General features: G+C 44.1%; 1 protein-coding gene across 1 annotated transcript in view; it reads left to right on the forward strand.

Moving 5' to 3' along the window:
* The window catches only part of STX18 (syntaxin 18), a 115,073-nt gene extending 93,340 nt beyond the window's left edge, over positions 1–21,733 (forward strand). The window contains exons 8-11 of the mRNA XM_074992482.1: positions 14,931–14,989; positions 15,792–15,861; positions 17,215–17,295; positions 18,716–21,733. Of these exons, the coding sequence (XP_074848583.1) occupies positions 14,931–14,989; positions 15,792–15,861; positions 17,215–17,295; positions 18,716–18,811 (306 nt within the window). The 3' untranslated portion in view covers positions 18,812–21,733. The remainder of the gene's footprint in view (positions 1–14,930; positions 14,990–15,791; positions 15,862–17,214; positions 17,296–18,715) is intronic.
* Positions 21,734–21,752: the final 19 nt, after the last annotated feature.

Genomic DNA, 21,752 nt, shown 5'->3' on the forward strand with positions numbered 1-21,752 from the left:
GGATAGGTTAGATATTTTAGAACTCACTACTCAAAGAATTTAAATTTAAGTGTAAGAGGGAAATAAAAATTAAGAGATACATAGATCAGTCAAAAACCTAAAATAACACTTGCGAAGAAATTACAGAATATCTGTGCATTGCGGGAAGTATCAAGAAGAAACAACAATAATAATACAAGTGTATGTTGGGAGGAGAGTGTGAAAGACAGAGGGTATGAGAGAGAGAGCGAAACAGTCTGTGTCAGTGTGTGTGTGTGCGTGAGAGGGAGCGGCAGACACTTTGCATGTCTGGGGGGACATGCTATGCATGTAGATGAGAGAGAGAGTGGGACACAATGGGTTGGGGGACACATGCTGTGTACGTGCACAAGAGAGGGGGAAGAACACACACTCACACGTTTGGTCTCTTTTTCTCTCTCACACACACACACTGTAGGGGTGGAGGGGTGTGTGAGAGAGAGACATGCTGCTTCCTTAAATGTGCTCCTCCTTTAAGAGTCACCGGTCTGAAGCCTGCTTATTCAGACACAGCAGCAGCCCCGCAGCAAGCTCCTTACCAGGCCCCATCCTGAGCCTTGTGGTGTCCCCTACTCCCAATCTGTGGAGATGGAGTATAGAGAGGGAGGGGACAACCGGGTACCAGTGCTCTCCCCACTCCACTCTGCACAGCAAAGCAGGAAACTCCTAGGCGCATCTGCCCAGGGGCTTCAAAGCAGAGGGCAGCAGCAGCATGGCACTGCGGGGAGGGTTGCCTGAAGAGCACAACTGCACAGTTTAACGGGAGCTTAGGTAGAGCACTATATGCCCATGTTAGAGATGACAAAGATATATAAATGTCTGTGGAAAGGGCGACAGATAAGGGAAACACTCATTAGCTAATCACAGACTGAAAAAACATCCTCTTGACCACAGTTACTGGGAATTTAAGGGGAAGGTAAGGGACCAAAACAGCCCCCTGAAATGCAGACCACATTGAGAAGGAGTGAATGTGATAACTGAGTTGCTGTATGTAAAGTAGTTTTCTGTGGGTTGATTAATAACCTTGTTCGTTTCCTGTCCTTTGGCTCTGTGCTCTAGTCTAAGTTTCAGACCAATTGTTGTGCTCTTTATCTTAGCAGTTTGAGATAAAGTTTCACAGTATCTCCACATAGTTTTTAAAGACTTTAAATGATTGAGATACAAATATTCACACTGAGATGATTGAAGGAATTCTAGAATTAATAATCCCTTAAAGTAGCTGTAGTCTGACATTCTGTCAGCTATTCCTAAGGGTAGCTGCTGGATGACTTTAGAAGGTGCATTATTACTCCATGCAACCTTTGAAAGTGCTCCTGCTCTTTCATTTTTATGTATATTTGCACTTGGCATTGTTCATCTTACACTGGCTCACTTCTTAGACTTCATCTGTTGTTTAGTCACAAGTGACACTTAATATCAAAAACCTGGATAAAAACAAAACTGAAGTTCTGAGCTAAATAAGCAAATACAAGGCCATCCTGTCACTTTTATTTTTAACGCTCCTTGTTCTGCTGACATTTTGTAGACTGATACCCCAAATGTGACAATGACTGGACATCCCTGCCCTGCCTCAGCTAGTGAAATAACTTGTGTCAGAAATTAGCTCCAAATATGAGGGCCTTGTCAGTAGAGTATCAGATGCAGAATGCTACTGAGATGTTGTTTTTTTATATCTCTGCTTGCTAAGTGAGCTGTTAATGTGGTAAGTAAATTGCTCTTGGAATTGTGCATTAATTTACTTTTAAATATTAAGTACAAATTTTCACTTCAAGTGTGTTTTTCTTATTGCAAAAGGAAAAGTAGTTTCCCTTAGTACCAGGGCATATAGCAGTGAAAATACAGCAGGAAACAAGAGCTGAAAGAAGCATGTAAATGTGAGCTATCACTGTAGTTAAGGAAGCAGAGAGGGTAACTCTAACTTAAGAGGTTGCCAAAAGTCAGTCCTGATCAGGTTGGCTGATTTTCTTCTGATGGAGGTGGAGGCTGTACTACATTCTGAATCTTTGTTAACTGCAGTTCATGTGCTGGAATCTTACCTGAAAAATTCCAGATCTTTTACCCAGAGTTGATCTCTTTTGCAATACCAACGTTATAAGTGGCACATATGGTCACCGTTAATCAACGCTGTAAGTCAGGTGCTTAGCTTCCCACCCTCTCAAGTATTTTCAGCCCTTGTGGGCCTCCCCTTTTTGATCTGTTGGCTTCCTGATTGTGGTCTTTTTAGTGACCATCACCTCCATAATGAAGGCAGTTGAGCTGAATGCCTTAGTAACGGATTCTCCATACACTGTTTTGTTAAAGTCAAGACACAGCTAGTTTCTCTCCAGAGAGGTATGTCTCTTCCCCCTCTGACTTTTTTTTTTGGCTTTCTTTCCAAAATGCATAAGGACAAACCAAAGCGCCACATTCTGGATGTTCTAGCTTTTTGTCTACATAGAATGGTGCCCTTTCAGATCTCTTCCCACCTATTAATCTATTGTGCAGAACAATGGCTGTCTCAGTGACTCACCAGCTCTGTTATGTGCTTCAGCAGAGTTTCATTTAAGCAAAACTACTACACACATCCCTGCATTTGTAAATATCCTAGTCCAGTTATATTTAGTAATAAAACAATATATATTAGGTCTAGAAAACAGCATTAGGGCTTGCTAGAATCTCTTTAAGTGTCAGTCAATTAGTGGGAAAAGGTTATATCATAATCTCATAAAAGTGAGAGATGGGGCAATACTAGTAAAATGATTGTCACCTTCATAACGGCCATTCTTCAAGATCTGGTTTATATGTTTATGACATTCAATGTGTGGGCACCATGTGCACCAGTGCTGAAGAGTCTCATTAGTATCTCTCTTTCGAAAGAGGGGTGTGTGATGGGGTTCAGGGTCCCCCAAGCTCTGCCCCCCGTCTGCAGGCAGGCGTGACTCTCACTCGGCAGGAGAACAGCGGGTTTATTCACCGACAGGACACAGTGTCGTACAGAGGAGTCAGTGCAGCCGGCAGAGACAGCCAGTCCCATCCATGTTGGGGAGAGGAGGTCCAGAGGGGCCTCCAGAGCTGGGGCCTTGGTCTCTCTCTCTCTCTCTCTCTCTCAGCCGACTCACTGCTTCCAACTCCCAGTTCCAATTCAAACCCCTCAGGCTTCACCTCCCCCTTTGTCTGCAGCCCAGAGGGGTCACCTGGTCGCCAGGTTACCCCCAGCAGGAGCCCACACCTTGTGTGAGAGACACACCTACACACACGTAACCCCCAACTCCATCACAGGGTGCTAGTGTAGACATAGCCAAAATGAACAGGGTGAGAAGTATTATAGGAATTGGAATGTTGTGACACATTATACCCATAATTATATCCATAATTCACAATCAGTGTTTCATGATCTTTCTTGAGGGTAAAATAATGAGTTAAACCTCCATCATATGGCTACAAAAGCAATTTAATTCATTATTTCACCCACAGGAGACATCATTACATGGTCCAAAATGGTTGCAGACTATTGCATGATTTGCACAATAAATTCTAATTTATAACCCATAGTACAGGTATATTAATGTTTTTATAGTTATTGTGAGCAGATGTCTTGTGGTCAGATTGAGTGGAATAAAATCTGTTTCTGCTGTTTCTATTCTGAAAAGGTCTTAATTTTCCTTCAACTACGTTTATCTTATTTTTTGTCTACAGTGAAATCACGTACAGACATTTAATGATGTATCTCTTGGGATGGCAAAAAGAATTCTGATTATTATTTCTATTCATTAAATCTTGGGCAAAGTCTAAGTAATTTGTCACTTTGTGCCATCGTTTTGTAGCAGCATATTTTACTGTCATAAAAAGAGCTTTCTTTATTAAGCCATAGATAGTTGAGCTATATTGATTGTTGTAGTTTCAATTTTATGTTCCTATCATGTAAATTCTTTTGTGACATATTGATGTATTATGTACTCTGTGTTCTCACTCTTTGTTCAATTGACTGTTCTGTCATAGATTTAATACAGTGAGGACCAAATAATTCATCAGCCATCTTTTTGAATTGCAAAGCTTATTTAGGATTTGGGGGGTTTTTTTTTCCTCCAACATGAGTAGAGGGCTTTGGTTTTCTTTAAGAATACATTCTCCAACTATATTTGTACTATAGACTGAACCTCCAAGAACTGGCATTCTCTGGTCTGGCAGGACCACGGATGTTACTGGGTCAGATACCCAGGTTGGGAGGCTAGGAGGGGGAGCCCACCCCCTTGGGCAGGGGAGCCCAGCAGGGCTTAAGCATCTGGCGCATACAGGGCTGAAGCCATGTCAGTGGCCTTGCTGGGGCCAGAGCTGGCCTCCAGGGCTGGAGCCAGCACCTGTGGGGCCATAGCAGTGTCCGGTACCCCAGCCAGGACTGGAGCCATCCTCTGTAGGGACGAGGCCACATCAGCGGTGCCCACAGGGCCAGGACTATGTTCAACAGCCCAGCCAGGGCTGGATCCAGCCTCTGTGGCTGGCAGCCCAAGCATGGCCAGGCCAGTGTCAGCCCAGCAGGGGTCCAGGTCCCAGGAGATAAGGGGGCCCTGGGCTGGAGGGGGGAGGTGGAAAAGCGGAGCCAGCAGCAGTGGGCGGCAGCAGACTGGGTGGCCAGAGCATGGGAACTCCATTAGTCTGGCAAATTCCCTCATTCAGGGCCCATCAGGTTCCGAGGGTGCCAGACACGGGAGGTGCTACCTGTATTTGTAACAGATCACAGGCATGTTTACTGAGTATTTAAAATCTAACTCTAAGTTGCTTGTGTAGCTCTTACTAGAGTGTTAAAAATGGTAAAAATATTTCAATGCTTAATTTTTCACACAGGACAGGTTCCAACTGCTGCATCAACATTAACAAGATCAAATAGTCCTATGTGAAAAATTCAGCACGAAAAATGTTACAAACAGTGATAAATTGGCTGTCCTCTGCAGTCAATGACCATCATGCTTACTCCTGATCTTGGCTCTCCACTTTACTTCAGGTTTACTCTGTTGTAACTCCATGTAATGCTTACACTCCTGTAAACTCAAAGTAATGCATTGGTGAGTCAGGTCCCAAGAGGTTTAGATCTTATAGCCATTCATAGTAAATATATCTGTACTAGTCAATAGATTTTTGTTCATGCATACTTTCTTTGGGAAAAAAAGTTTCCAAAACCCAAGTCCCTGTGATGTATGCAATTAAATTACTTAGGCTGGGATCAAAAGAAAAAAGCACTCAAGTAGCACTTTCAAATTTTAAATTTATTAGGCGATGAACTTTCGTGGGACAGACCAGATCTTAGCAGTCAGCCATGATCTAATAAAAATCAGTGGGCAGGTGATAGGCTGGACTATAGGAGGATTGCTAATGATAGGGTTGAACCCCTGGAATACACTTTCTAGAGAGCTTCAGTGCCTGAGGGGGAAGGAGGCTTGTGTCATTAGGTATCCCTTGTTTAGCATCACTCTGTAATCAGGGATGGGTGAGCCATGCCTGTGGGCACAGTTGAATATTCCTGATACATGGAATGTGGCTATTACAAAGCCATCCCTAAAGATGTATCTGTAGACAGGATAGGACATTTTGGAAAAAGCAGATATGTGAATTTGCTAAGAATTATCAAATTCAGAATTCAGTCTTCTGTAGGGAATGTTGATATAATGCTAATTGGACACCCAGCTTCCTTTAATGGGTTAATGCTTTCTTTAGTATGGAGCTCCAGGCCACAAGGCTAGTAGATTTTGAGTACCCAGCCTCCTACAGAACATCACTGGGGCCTTCACAGGAGCCTGTCTGTGATTCCACTCCAGACTGATCTGTCTCAGCCCTTCTTCTGTGACCTAGTGCTTCATTAAAGCATCATGTGACACCGATTAGCCCTGCCCTCTCAGGCTGGAAAGCAGCTAATTAATTATGGCATATCTGGGGCCAGTCTCAGCTCTCAAAGATGTCAGTCATATTGTGAAGCCACCTATCCACAATGAGTAAATAAATCCCAGAACAGTGTATCTTATAAAGAAATATGCCATCTGTCTTGAAGGGCAAACTTCCTCATCATAAATGAGCTTGGTGTGTACTATACATAGAATGGTCTAATGATCACTTGATGAATTATGACTATTTGGAAGGGAAGAAGTGGCTGACTGTCCCCCTTCTTCCCCCCGCAGTGTTAAAAAAAAAAAAAAAAAAAAAAAAAAAGGAATTTGTACTGTTGCTGTCTTAGTTGGAATAGTGTTACCAGCAGGAAAGAAAAATACTCGACTGTTATATACAGTTTTCTAGAAATATGCATCAACCAATAGACGTTATGGAGGCAATGTTCAGGTTTCCATAGTTAAAACAGTGTTGATTCAGCCTCTTGAATCACTGAAAAATTCAACTCCTGTGTTAGTACAAAGATTCCAGTATTTCACCCTGAAATTTACAGCACATGATCTGTGAAGGAAGATTGAATTTTCTGAGGATTTTGAAATAAATGACAATTAATTTGAGATAAAAATAGATCTTGAAAAATATGTGCTGTGAGTATAATCCCTTTTTATGCTAAGAGGATTGGGGAGTGGGGGGCGGGAATTGACCAGGGTGAGCAACAAAGATTGTGATTAATTCTGAAAGATGGCAGCATAATGGCATTAAAGTTGCCTACTCAAGCAGACTGAGCTGCACAAAAGCTGAGTCTGATTAGTGCTATGCCATATTGTTCATGCTGATTTACATGTAGTATCTTGAAAAAATTAATGATCAATTAAATGTTTAAATTATTCTGAAGTGTAAAAATATTTACACTGTCTATCATTTAAAAATACAGCTTAGCAAGGTCATTTTCAGAATGTCTCTGTGGAAGGCAAAATGTCTAGTTATCTCCATGTGGTATTCCACATGAATGGAACTATACATCTTACCTGTTAAAGACAGCTCTCAGTGGTCCAGGCAGTTACCAGCTTCCTTTGTTTTATGCATTTATATATTGTGTCTAAATTATTTTTACTTAATCCTTACAGAACTCCCGTTTCTCACGCCCTTAGAAATACTGGGCATTTGCTCAGATTGCTGCCAATTCCTGGTGCTTGAGCCAAGGCAGAGCCCCTGTAGCCATCCCTCTGCCTGGGAGCAAGAGGGACATGCCAGCCACTTCAGGAGCCATGCCGAATCAAGCAGGGAGCCTTCCAGTAGCGCTACCGCCTTGACTTTTAATGGCCCACTTGGTGGTGATGACTAGAGCTGCTAGGTTCTCTTCGAGTAGGTGTTCCAATTGAGAACTGGGCATCTGGGAACCTTGTATGGAGAAGCATTGTATTTTTATGGCTAATGAAATTGGTACATGATTTGATTATGCCAAAACACAAAGGAAGTGTTTTAATAGATGAGTTCAGTGAAAATACCAAGTGTTCTTGAAAGAAATAAAATAATGCCCATTCTCTGGCACTTTCCAGGGCTAAATTTTCAAGATTTTTTGACACTTGATAGTGGGGGATTTCAGAGGCATACCTTCTGAGTTCCTACCTATGCACTGCTCTTCCTGAAGTAATCAACATGATTCTGAATTCCACTAAGTGGGATTTTTCAAATGGAACTTGTGACTTTCAACACGATTTGTTCACCTAAATCACTTAGGCTATGTCTACACTTGCATTCCTCTTTCAAAAGAGGTGAATGCAAATGAGACACTGATTTACAAATCTCGTGCTTCATTTGCATCACCTCTTTTTGGAAGAGATTCTTTCAAAAGAAAAAAAGCAGTGTAGACAGGGCTCTTTCAGAAATAAACCCCATCTTCAAAAGAACCCTTCTTCATGAAACAAAATAGGATGGGTTCTTTAGAAGATGGGGTTTATTTTCAAAAAAGCCCTGTCGACACTGCTTTTTTTTTTTCCTTTGAAAAGAAAGGTTACTCACCGTAGTAACGGTGGTTCTTTGAGATGTGTCCCTGTGGGTGCTCCACACTAGGTGTCGGGCTCGCCCGGCGCCACAGATCGGATCTTCCAAGCAGTTTCTGCTGGACCGCGCATGCGCCGGTGCGCGCCGCTCCCTTGCGCGCTCCTGGCCACGTGCGCGATCCGGTCCCCGCCAGTTCCTTGACCAACCGCCTCGGATGCTCCTTCAAAACACTAAACAGAGATCCGAAGCGGGGAGGATGGGCGGGTAGTGGAGCACCCACGGGGACACATCTCGAAGAACCACCGTTACTACGGTGAGTAACCTTTTTTCCTTCTTCGAGTGTCCCCGTGGGTGCTCCACATTAGGTGACTACCCAGCAGTAACCCAAGGTAGGACGTGGGTAATCGGATTATGTGCAGCTTGTCCCCGAGAGGACCGCTATCGAGAGACGGGTATCCTCTTGGAATACCCTGTGAAGGGCGTAATGTTTGGCGAAGGTGTCATAGGATGACCAGGTCGCCGCTCTGCAAATGTCTTTTAGCGCAACGCCCTTGAAAAAGGCTGTTGATGCCACCACCGCCCTAGTGGAATGAGCCCTGGGCGTGGCCAGTAAAGGAGTCTTTTTGAGTTCGTAGCACATTTTTATGCAGGATACGATGTGCTTCGAGATTCTCTGCGAGAGAGACCTTCTCCTTTCGATTTGGGAGCGAGAGAGACTAGGAGTCTATCTGTTTTCCGGAAGGACTTGGTCCTGTCTATATAGAAGGCTAGCGCCCTCCTCACGTCCAGGAGGTGTAGGCGCGCCTCTTTGTTAGAGTTATGAGGCTTTGGATAAAACGAGGGTAAAACAATAGGTTCGTTAATGTGAAACTCAGAAGAAACTTTAGGAACAAAGGCTGGATGCAGCCGTATGGTTACCGCCTCCTTGGAAAAAACAGTGCAGGGTGGCGTTGCCATAACTGCCGCAAGCTCGCTCACCCTGCGAGCTGACGTGATTGCGAGAAGAAAGGTCGTCTTTATCATAAGGAGGCGGAGGGAAACCGTGGCCAAAGGCTCGAACGGTGGTCCCGTTAGCGCATTAAGCACCAGGTCCAAGTTCCACGAAGGTGGAAGCGGTTTCCGAGGGGGGTATAGGTTTACCAACCCTTTGAGGAACCTGGTAACCATGGGATGGGCGAACACCATGTGCCCTTCCTCTTCGTGTCTGAACGCCGAAATGGCGGCAAGGTGGACCTTTAACGAGGATAGTGAGAGTCCTCCTCTCTTGAGGTCCAGTAGATACTCTAATATTACAGGTATAGGCACCGAAAGGGGGGCTAGCTGTTTCGTAGAACACCATGCCGTGAAGCGAGTCCATTTCTGCTTGTAGGTCTTCCTGGTGGAAGTCCTCCTGCTACTTTCTAGGACTTGTTGCACTTCCTCCGTACATGTGCTCTCTAGGGAGCTGAGCCATGGATTAACCACGCTTGTAGTCGCAGGCCTTGGGGGTGCGGATGCACTATGGACCCCTGGGCTTGCGTGAGCAGATCCAGCGCCACCGGAAGGGGCATCGGTGGACGGTCCGACATGCGTAGGAGTAGGGGGAACCATTGCTGTCGATCCCACGTTGGGACTATCAGGATCATTCGGGCTCCTTCCCTCCTGGCTTTCTGCAAGACTTTGTGGATCAGCACTGTGGGAGGAAAAGCGTAAAGCAGGGGGCCCCTCCACGAGATCGCGAATGTGTCCCCCAGGGACTCCCGTCCCAGTCCTGCCCTGGAGCAGAATCGTGGGCACTTCTTGTTGTGTTGAGTTGCAAACAGGTCTATCTGGGGAAAACCCCATGCGTGAAAAATCGGTCGTAGCAGATCGGGACGGATCTGCCACTCGTGCGTGAGTGCAAAACACCTGCTCAGCTGGTCTGCCTTCACATTGTGAGCGCCTGGTAAGTACGAGGCTTTCAAGATTATATTGTTGGCGATGTACCAGTTCCATAACCAGACTGCTTCCGCACATAAGGCACAGGACCGAGCTCCTCCTTGTCGATTTATATAAAACATGGTGGAGGTATTGTCTGTACTGATCCCAACTACTTTGCCTTGTATATGGTCTTGAAAGTGTCTGCAGGCATTGAACACTGCTCTGAGCTCCAGTATATTTATGTGCAGTGACTGTTCCTTGGAGGACCACAGCCCTTGCGTCACCTCTTCGCCCATGTGTGCTCCCCACCCTATGAGGGAGGCATCTGTAGTAAGAAAAACCGATACTTGTGGTTGGTGGAAGGGTACCCCTGTTAGCAAGTTCTTGGGGTTTACCCACCATTGCAGGGATTTGCGCACCTCTGTTGTGGGCGACACCACCCTGTGAACGGTGTGTGCTGCCGGTTTGTATACGCTCGCCAGCCAGTGCTGCATGCTGCGCATGTGTAACCTGGCGTTCTGTACTACGAACGTCGCTGCTGCCATGTGGCCCAGCAGCTATAAGCACGTCAGAACCGGCACCGTAGGGCTGAAGGTGATGACTTGCACGAGGGAGCCGATGGCCCGAAAGCGTGTCTCTGGTAGATACCCTCTCACTGTAATAGAATTTATGCGTGCCCCTATGAACTCTATGTCCTGTGAGGGGTCTATCTTTGATTTTGCCAGATTGATAACCAGGCCGAGCGAAGAGAATGTGCCTGCTGTGACGCGTATCATGCGTAGTACCTCCTCCTTCGAGGCCCCTTTGAGTAGGCAGTCGTCCAGATACGGGAATATAAATACCCCCTGTCTGTGCAGGTAGGCTGACACCACTGCCAAGGTCTTGGTGAAGACTCTGGGGGCTGAGGAGAGGCCAAACGGTAGGACCTTGTGTTGAAAATGTTCTTTGCCTACCATGAACCGGAGGAATCGTCGGTGAGCCGGATGGATAGTTACGTGAAAATACGCGTCTTGTAAGTCGAGGGCTGCGAACCAATCTCCATCGTCTAGTGCCGTAAGGATGGAGGCGATTGTGATCATCCGAAAGTGTTGCTTGCGCAGGTATCGGTTGAGGCCTCGAAGATCTAAGATGGGCTTCCAGCCTCCTGTCTTTCTCCGTGAGGAAGTACCTCGAGTAGAACCCTGTCCCTTGCAGTTGCTCCGGCATGCTTTCCACTGCCCCTATGAGCATGAGATGGTCTACCTCCTGCTTGAGCCTCGCTACGTGGGAGGCCTCCTGGAGGTGGGGCCTGGGTGGAGGTCGTGGCGGTGGGAGCGACTGGAAGGGGATGGCGTACCCCGTGGCTATGATCTCCAGCACCCATTTGTCTGTGGTGATTCTTTGCCACTGGTCGTAGAATAGTCGGAGGGGATGGTGGAATAACCGCTTCGGATGACCTTGTGCGATGGTAGTGATGGCGCAGCCCTGGATCTGTGTGTCAAACTTGTGGCCTTTGGCCCTGCCCCGAGGACGCCCGGCTCTGTTGGGAACATCGCCTGGGAGTTCTGTACTGCTGGTGCTGTTGATGTCACCCTTGCTCGTAACCCCTGTGGTACTGGGGACGCTGTGGCTGGTACTGGTACCGTCTTTGTTGAGGGTAGTACTTTTTCTTTCTGTATAGAGGGGTGTAAATCCACAAGGTCCTAAGTGTGGCTCTTGAATCTTTACTGGAATGAAGGACCGAGTCAGTTGATTCAGCAAACAGCTTCTGCGAGTCGAAGGGAAGATCATCGATCTTTGCCTGCAGGTCCCTCGGTATACCCAAAGTCTGGAGCCAGGACTCCCTTCGCATCACCACTGCCGTAGCTGTGGAGCGTGCTGCTGTGTCCGCAACATCCAGGGCGATCTGAACTCCCGTCCTCGAGGCCGCGTAGCCTTCTTGCACGATGGCCTTGAGCACTGGTTTCTTCTCCTCTGGAAGCGAGTCCATGAGGGAGGTTAACCTAGTGTAGTTGTCGAAATTGTAGTTCGCTAGATGCGCTGCGTAATTTGCCATTCGCAACAGTAGTGTGGAGGAGGAGTAGACCTTTCTGCCAAACAGCTCTAGCTTCTTGGCATCTTTGTCTGTTCCCCCTGTCTTGAATTGAGATGTCTTTGATCTTTGTTGCGATGACTCTACCACCAAGGAATTTGGTTGTGGGTGGCTGAACAGGAACTCCATGCCCTTCACCGGCACGAAGTATTGCTTGTCCACTCTCTTGTGGACAGGCGGAATAGTCGCAGGGGTCTGCCATATCATAGTGGCGGACTCCAAGATTGCTTCGTCAAGCGGTATTGCTATTTTGGAGGAGGCCGGAGGTCTCAGATTTTTGAGGAGCTTTTGGTGTTTCTCTTGCACCTCTGCTGTCTGGATGCCTTGCGTGAAGGCCACCCTTTTAAACAGCTCTTGAAACTGTTTGAGATCGTCCGGAGGATGGACGTCCCCCGGGGCCGTAGCCTCGTCCGGGAAGGAGAGCGAGGAACCACTAGGATACGCTTCTCTGGACCCTTCCGGTTCCTGTTGGGAATGGTACATCCGCTCGCTGGAAGCTTGCAAGGGAAAATCTCGGGGTTCCATAACCAGTTCCCCCTGAGATACTTGAGTCTCTGTCCCCGTTTGCGATTGCCCTCGGGGATACGGGACTGTCTGTGGGGATCTTTCCCTGGTAGACTGCCGGTGGTGTCTATGCCCCGCGTGATAGGGACGACCATGGCAGCATGGGCACTGTTCTTGGGAAGGTGACCTGGACCACTCCCTTGGTGCATACCCCCTGCGTCTGGGGGAGCGAGACCGTCGAGAGGCCTGGGACACTGGAGAGACCGATTTGTGATAGTACTCCAGCGGCTCAAACCCCAAGAAGGGTGAAGGTGGTCCCAGCCAGGGCGAGGCTGGTTGTAAAAATGGAGACGGGGGCGCCGGGTAGGCTAGGGGGGACCCCTGCCTTCTAGTTGGAGTCTGCAGCATGAGCGGAGGGCTGAGAGAAAACAACTCTGCAGCCCTGTCTGGAGAGGGGCTGCGGTGCCTTGTTTTCTGTGCAGCCTTCCCCCTCCCTTGAGGGGGTGGCTCCACCCCCTGACGTGCAGGGGATATCGGCCCCGTCCGCGCCGCGCTCAGCACGCTCATGGGCAGTGCCGCACGGGCGGTGTCCTCCGGTGCCTGCAGGCTGCGTGCCTGCGCGCTCTGCACCACCGGTTTCCCGGGGGTTGGTGCCGCCGATACCAGCGCTTGTTTAGCCGCCGCCCTGCCTGCGGTGCGGGGCGGCTGTTTGATTATCGGAGGCTGAGCCGCCTCCACGTGGCTCTCCGTGCCGCCGCCGATCAGCTGTTGCTGCGGCTGGGGGCTGTGTGCTCCTTCGTCCCGCTTGCTGTTGCTGCCGGCAGGGATGGGGTTGGGGAGACTTTCCCCCATTTTTGCGCTGATGGGGTGAGGGAGGCGGCTTTCCTTTTATGGGCCCCGGAGGGTCCCTCCTGCTGCGGCCACTCCAGCACGTCTGGCTGGAGGGCCTTGTCGAATAGCAGCATTTTAAGCCGCATCTCCCTATCCTTCCTTGCTCTGGCTGTTAATTTTGCACAGAAGGAGCATTTCTGTGTGACATGGGACTCCCCCAGGCACCTTATACAGTGACTGTGCCCATCAGATGCTGGCATTGCCTCTCGGCAAGACTCGCATTTCTTGAATCCTGAAGAGGACATTGTCGGTGAGTCTTTTAGTTGTTAATGGGGTACTTAGCACCTTCTCTGTGCTGTTTTCCCCCTCTCGGATAGCCTGCCGCGGCGGGAGGGCTAATGGCCCTAGGCTCTTGGCCTCCGGTGCTCCACTTGTTACTAGGACCAGACTGAATTCCGTCCCGCTTGTTGTTTCTCTTTTTTTTTTTTGAAAATAACAACTGGCTAACTTAACAATAGACTAAGAACTTGAAAACTTTAAAGAAAAACAGCTAAAACCATTGAATACGCTAACTTGGCCGTAGCCTAGTCGGATTCCATCTGCAGCCAACGGCGGTTAAGAGGAACTGGAGGGGACCGGATCGCGCACGTGGCCAGGAGCGCGCAAGGGAGTGGCGCGCACCGGCGCATGCGTGGTCCGGCAGAAACTGCTTGGAAGATCCGATCTGCGGCACCGGGCGAGCCCGACACCTAATGTGGAGCACCCACAGGGACACTCGAAGAAGAAGAATCTCTTCCGACATGAGATTATGCAAATGAAGCACAAGATATGTAAATCAGTGCCTTGTTTGCATTTTTCCCTCATTTGCATTCCTCTTTCAAAAGAGGAGTGCAAGTGTAGATATAACATTAGATTCCCAAGAAAATCCCATCTACCTAGAATTTCATAATGTGATTCTTGGAATCACAGGTTCTTCTTGGAACAATTTCTTTAATATGGGGATTGCAATTAGCCTGTTATTTACATGTATATGTTACAGTTTGGCTATACAGACTTGTCAAATCATTTTCAGATCTCTCAATCTTTTTGGATGAACATGATGGAACAAAAACTAGTACAGCAAACTCCAAATGAATTGGCAATGAATGTAGTCCATCTGTGAAAGGAGAGCTTACTTCCCTGATAAAATCCGTTTGATTATTTCTTTGGAAAATGTAATGATAGTAGTAAATTTAAAAGCTATTTCATAAAGTAACCCTAATTTAAAATGGAAAGTGACTGTCAGCTACAAAGACTGCAGCTGTACTGTATTTTTTATCAGTACTAGATGTCAGAAGGTTTTATATTTTGGCAAACTGAAAGCTCTTAATTACGTACCACACTATCTATCTATGGCTTCTTCTCAAGTCAAACCATATATTACATCAGGAGGAATGTTGCTTTTATTGTAGTTTTTGTGTACTTGTATACTGAGTAAATCCATAGAATTATTATTATTGGCTCATCATTAGGGAGAAAAGAGGAGAATACTGGCTTATCAAGTCTCTGGTTAATATAAGTAACCATGTTCCCAATGGTTTTTCTTTCTTCCCAACTGGGGTGAGTAATACTGAAAGGTATCAGTAGCTCTGAAACATTGACTCCTAGGGCATTAACTATAACTGAGATCTTGTTTTCATGTTTTCAATGTATTTTACAATAATCTGATCTGTAATCTCATGCAGTGTGTTTTGTTTTGTTTTCCTTTTAGTTTGAACAGGAAAACCAGCGACTTGTTGGTGAGATGAACAGCCTATTTGATGAAGTGAGGTACAACTTTCTCTTATTCACTGGGTTTATATATTTTATGAGTCCACTATGTTCCAGGGCTACAGAATCCACCCCTTGCTAATAGCTTGCTCTAGAATATAGGCTTTCATTTAAAAAACGCAAGTCCATATAACTGGAAATAAACCTTAAAAATGTGAACTGAATGTAAACTTGTGCCATATTGTTTTCTGAGTCTGCAGGCAGTCTGGAAAAAAAACCCTCTGTAAGGCGTGTGATCTGTTTCTGTCTGAAACGTAAATATAGCCCTTTAAATAATTTCATGGCCAGTCATTTTAACAGATACATCCTGATTATGTTTATCCTGTAAGCCCCAATTATTTTCCATGCTGCTTCAAATGGAAAAGACCCAGCTCCCCACCTACCAAATCTCTCCATCTTTTCTCTGACCGTTTCTACCACGTGTTGTCAATACAAGTCTTCAGCCATCAAAATAGTAAAAATGGGATCAGTTTAAAATAAAATGGATCTAATGTCAAAATCTCTAAATTAAGGACTACTCTATTTGTATTATTCATTTGCATATAATTTCAATAAGTCATTTTGCATATAAATGAAGCTGGTGTAGAGCTTCCAGTATATTCCAGCACCTCTGCAGGCTCTACTCCCTCTCACCATAAATCATGGAATATTTGTATTGTCAAACTAAACAATGGCTGACAAAATGACTACCGTAGTCATCTTATTTGCTGGGTTTGAGGATGAGAGTCTAGAGTGAATCTAAGTGGAAAATCTTTGCTTGAACACAGTGACCTACTGTGTGGGATGTTTTTGTTTTTTCAAGACAAATTGAAGGAAAAGTGGTTGAAATCTCCAGACTTCAAGAGATATTCACAGAAAAAGTCTTACAACAGGTAAAAAAAAAAAAAAAAAAAAAAAAGTTTGCTGCCATAACATCAAAATGTCATATGAAATGAGATTTTTCTGTAGACATTTTTTGGCTGTGAAACTGCGGTGTCTTGTCATTTATGTTATGAAAGAGGTGAGTAAAAAGAAACATACAGGCTACGTCTACACGTGCACCCAACTTCGAAATAGCTTATTTCGATGTTGCGACATCGAAATAGGCTATTTCGATGAATAACGTCTACACGTCCTCCAGGGCTGGCAACGTCGATGTTCAACTTCGACGTTGCTCAGCCCAACATCGAAATAGGCACAACGAGGGAATGTCTACACGGCAAAGTAGCACACATCGAAATAAGGGAGCCAGGCACAGCTGCAGACAGGGTCACGGGGCGGACTCAACAGCAAGCCGCTCCCTTAAAGGGCCCCTCCCAGACACACTTTCATTAAACAGTGCAAGATACACAGAGCCAACAACTAGTTGCAGACCCTGTATATGCAGCACGGACCCCCAGCTGCAGCAGCAGCAGCCAGAAGCCCTGGGCTAAGGGCTGCTGCCCACGGTGACCACAGAGCCCCGCAAGGGCTGGAGAGAGAGTATCTCTCAACCCCCCAGCTGATGGCCGCCATGGAGGACCCCGCTATTTCAATGTTGCGGGACGCAGATCGTCTACACGTCCCTACTTCGATGTTGAACGTCGAAGTAGGGCGCTATTCCCATCCGCTCATGGGGTTAGCGACTTCGACGTCTCGCCGCCTAACGTCGATGTCAACTTCGAAATAGCGCCCAACACGTGTAGACGTGACGGGCGCTATTTCGAAGTTACTGCCGCTACTTCGAAGTAGCGTGCACGTGTAGACGCAGCCACACTGAGGAAAAATGGAACTTAGATGTCATGTTTCAAAGCCAATACAGGATGGTTTTCCCTGTATAATAGTCTTAATGCATACATGTTCCTAGTGTCATTAAAAAGGCAAGCACCCTCTAACTATTAAGATCCTCTTGCCCCAAAAGACTGTATAATGTTGCCTGTTGCTTATACTGCGTTAGCGGCATTTTGGAAACTAACATCTTTCCTAAGACAAGTGACAAAAAAAAAAAATAGGCTACATGTAAGTCTAATCCAAAGCTACTGAAGCCAGTGGAAGTTTTTCTGTTACTTTCAGGCTCCTAATGACAGAGACAGAAAATGGAGGATTTAATTTGTCCTCAGCCCCTTGAAGATTGGTAAAGAAGCACAAAAGATACTAATCCACGTTGTACTTTATTTCATATTTGTGACCTATTCTGACCGAGATCTTTACAGTTAATATTCTTCTGCAGAATTTGTCATTGTCTTTATGAAACTCTTACTCAACAGGATGCTGAAATTGACAATATTCATCAGTTAGTTGTGGGTGCAACAGAAAATATCAAAGAAGGCAATGAAGACATAAGAGAGGTAATGTTACTCAATATTGTGTCTATGCATTTCTTCCTCCCAACTATCAAAGCATTTTTGCCTAAGCAATCCCTTATATTGTGGCCATATTTGCAATTTGTAGATTACCTTAGGGGAAGGCCTTATTAACAATAATAGCATGGATGGAGGCCACTTTGATCATGTAAAATGAAGCACACCCTACCGAACTTCATGTCTCACTAATCTGCATCTGAGCAACCACTGTGGCTTGTGAACTTTGCTGAAACTCACCTCCTTATTAAATATGAGGAAGATCCTGGGCTACATGTAGTCACCTATGTGCTGTCCCTAAGGAGTTTGATGGAAAAGAACACCACTGAAATTGATGGGAATGTAGTCTTGATACCTTATCAGAAAAGGCCATTCCCCATATTGCATAAGGTCCACTTATCTAAATGCCTAAACATGGATTTAGGAGTTTATCATTAGGCACTTAACTTTGAAAAATCTGTTTGGGGCTTTATTTGCAGGACTTGCTTTAGGATTTTATTTCTCAAACTCAGTTATCCATAAGGTAGCATGGCACAGAAGGCAGAGATGAATCTTCGGAGACTCATTGTCAGTCAACTTAATATTCAGCACTGTCAATTCATGGCTTTCAAAGCATCATTAGCTTTGTTCTGCCACTAGTGGTATTGAGGCAAAGCGTGTACCTAAGTTCCCTGAGGTCACAAAGTGTATCAGTGGCAGAACTGGGACTAAAACACAGATCTCCTGCATCTTAACTGGGAGGAAGTCACTTTAACCTCTGTGCTTCAGTTTTTGTACCTGTAAAATTCTGAGATTCGCCAATGCAAACTATATTTAAGAAGCTATTAATGATTGTCTGTTGACATTGTCTAAAATAATCCCCCATTCTTGCCATTTAAATTGAAAAACCAGTCTTGGCATTGATCTTTCCTATTTTGAACTTGATCAGCTGTAATTTAAATATTGATCTGAACTATGTTAAATTAGCTCAGTGGCAGTCATTATTTAATCATAGAGCTTCAACGGCACTGTTTAGAGAAGAAATCTCTCTTGTTCTAATATCGGCTTTTGGCATTTTTAATTGATAATGTATGGGTTTTTTTAATTAATTCTTAACTGTTTCTTCAGGACTGTTCATTATTGTGTGTGGCACATGTTCTATCATTAACTAAATCAGCTATATTGGTGGATGAGGGAATACTTTTTTCCCTTCACCTGACTCTGCTTTTGAAATTGATGCCTGAGTCATGGGGTAAGAATCTATAGAGAAACATGGGCCTGACTCATCTATTAGCAAAGTCAATGATGAGTTTTGGCACCGTCTTCAGCAGGTGCCAGACTGGGCCTACAGTGACTGTTGGTTGAGTTGTATTATGAAAACTTAGCATTTTGAGGGAAACATAGTCATTGAACTTATATCTTCTTACAGGCAATCAAAAAAAATGCTGGATTTCGAGTATGGATCCTTTTCTTCCTTGTAATGTGTTCATTCTCCTTGCTTTTCCTGGACTGGTATGACAGTTAACAAAGCCTATGTGCTGTTTGTATCAGATTTAGACATTCCTTCCCTCAAAGCAGCATACACTATCTGCAAATACCATACGCTTGGGACTCACATTTTCCAACAAATAAGTGTGTTTGTACATATGTACCTGCTCGTGCAGTAAGTAGACCGATACCATTCAGCAGCTACATATAACAAAAGTAGTCTTTCAAAACTGAAAACTTTGGATCAGCTAGCAAGTGAAAAGCAGGCTGGAGTTTTAAAGTGTCTTGCCACTTACTAATCAAACATAAATTATATAACATTTAAGAAACTGCATCCCACCAGGCCAGTTAATTCAAAGTTCAGGAATCTATAATGAAGAAAATTTTTGCAGTACAGAGTTGAGCTTTTCTATTTTCGCACGTTTCTTTTTAGTCGACATCACTTACCACAAATGGTAGTAACTTTGTACATGTGACTGTTCTTCCTAATCTTGTAAAATTAGTTTGTACAGGGCTCACTAGCATTTGCTGGGAAATAATTATCTTGTAAACAGTGTTGTAAAGCTTTACTTGCTCTGTTCCAAGAAACTTAGGAAGTGTTCTGTATGTAAACAGATTGTATTGAAATGTTGGAGCAAACACGACAAACTCTAGGTTTATAATATTAAAGTTATTAAATAGCTGTTAAAAGCAAAGAAACCTTGGGCGCTGTTGGAGCTGGGAGTGTATGAACCACCTCCTGGTGAAGTCAGTGAGGAAACTCCCTTTGACTTCCAATGGTTACAGGATCAGTCACCAAACGAGTTTTACGTTTCCAGCTGTTTCAACATAAATTTTTTGAATGTTTACTTTTAAGAATAGTAATTAGTTGTAATGCTCAGCAGCTGTCTGTACAGTGAACTTGTTTACTGGTCTTAAATTTAAGAGAAAAACATCTTTTAATCTAAATTTTGATTTTATTTCATTTTTTGCTAAAATGTTTCATTTAGTCATTCATTTTACTGTATCTTGAAAAATGTATATCAACATACTCTGTGCAACAGGCAATATTCTTTATTTTGCGTGAAGTGAAAATGTCAAAAGTTACATGTGAATTAATTTACATTCAATAAAGTACATGTCTACTAGAAAACAAAACATAGTATGTTTTTAATGTTTACACAAGAACTTTTTTAAAAATGCAAAGAAAAATTTTGGCACATAATTTATTGCTTTTTATGCATTCCAAACAGCATAACAGAAGCCTTTTTGTGGTTTGTAACTATATAATGCACCCATTATGTTTTGTGTCAAAACTATGGAATTAAGCAGCAGTGGCCATATTGTACTTAATTGATATGTGAAGTTCTTGATGCTAAATACACTAGTAGTGGACTAGATGAAAACCCAAAAGTGGACCTGATCAAGTTGGACTACAGAATTAGACAATCAATAATTCCCTTTCATTTCTGTATAGCGCCTAAAACAATGAAACTTTTGACATGTCCACTAGAAATATCACATTCAGGCAATATAAAAGGAAAAGTGAATCTCTTACCTAGAAGCGTCACACACTTATTTTTGTCTAACTGGCAGATTATAATTTTTGTAATGTATATTTAAGATTAAATTAAAAATATGGTTTCATAGAAAAACTGTCAATACAATGAAACATCCAATTTAACTTGCACCCACAGTGCTAGGCTGGTATAATCTTTTTCCTCCAGAGTCATGTAGTTATATGAACAACAAAGAAGTCTTGTGGCACTTTATAAACTAACAGATATTTTAAAGCATAAGCTTTTGTGGACAAAGACCCACTTCATCAGATGCATGAGTGTGTGGGGGGGGTGGTTTCAGAGGGGTGTTTAAAGAATGGGGTCCCAGAAAAAGGGAGGGCCAGAGCTGACAAGGTCTATTCAGCAAGGTAGAAAGGGCCCATTATCAGTAGTTGGTATCAAAAGAGGAAAATACAAGTCAGATCAGACAGGGATATGAGCCATTGTCAGAGTCTAATTGCTTTTTCACTTGTGAGATCCTGTAATATTTAAAAATTAGCAAATTGCAAACAACGTAGTTAACTCAAAGCTGTTCAGAATGTATAAAAAGGGAAACAGTTGACGTTGTATGAAGTTTTTTTAATGTTACTCCCTTTGTCATATCAGACAAATTCCAGAGAGCAGACTGCAGACAGAGTGAAAGGCTTTCTGCCTCCTCCAGTATGAGCAAAGGATGCCATTTCTCACCAGAACACCCTTCAGTTCGTAAGTTGCTTTGACACAACCTGAACAAATCCATAGCTAAAACATCTCTCTCCACAGCATCCTATCTAGTTTGTTTCAGCACACATACTTACTAACCTTAAAGCCAATGTGGAAATGCAGTGAAATTTTGTTAACAGCAATAATAAAACATTGAGCATGCCATGTTGCAGAGAATTTCATTATCACTTACAAATCAACAGTGAAGAAAAAATGCTACCTGACAGTTTTTTCTCCTTTTTGCATTCTAATCATTACAGCACTCCCTTGCTATAAGTACTGGTAACAGCCTTACTTGAGCTGAAAACAAGTTTTCCATACAGCTCTTTACTACACAAGAGATCACTCCAGTTATGGCTATGGTGTTTCAGTTTGCAAAAATGTCTACATAATAAAACACAAAAGTATCAGTTCAGACAATAAAGCGACTTATTTATGCAAAGTCCAAACCACTGAAAAATCCAGTGAAAAATTGTCAGCATCCAGTAAATTGCAAGAAAATATCTAAAGTTGATTTCTTAACATTGAAATTGGTGTCAGAGTTCTAAAGCTATACTGATATGCAGTTTGTTTTATGCCCATGAATGTTTTATAGCAAGTTTGGGGAGTTTCTTTTGCAAAGCAGTATCAGCAAACAGAAGCAATTGCACCATAAACATGAGTAACCTCTAAATTATCCATAATTATATTTAATGAAAAGTTCCTTAAAGTCCCTTAGTTACCTTCAAATGACATTAA

This window comes from Carettochelys insculpta, chromosome 4, assembly GCF_033958435.1.
Source record: "Carettochelys insculpta isolate YL-2023 chromosome 4, ASM3395843v1, whole genome shotgun sequence".
NCBI classification, from domain to species: Eukaryota; Metazoa; Chordata; order Testudines; family Carettochelyidae; genus Carettochelys; species Carettochelys insculpta.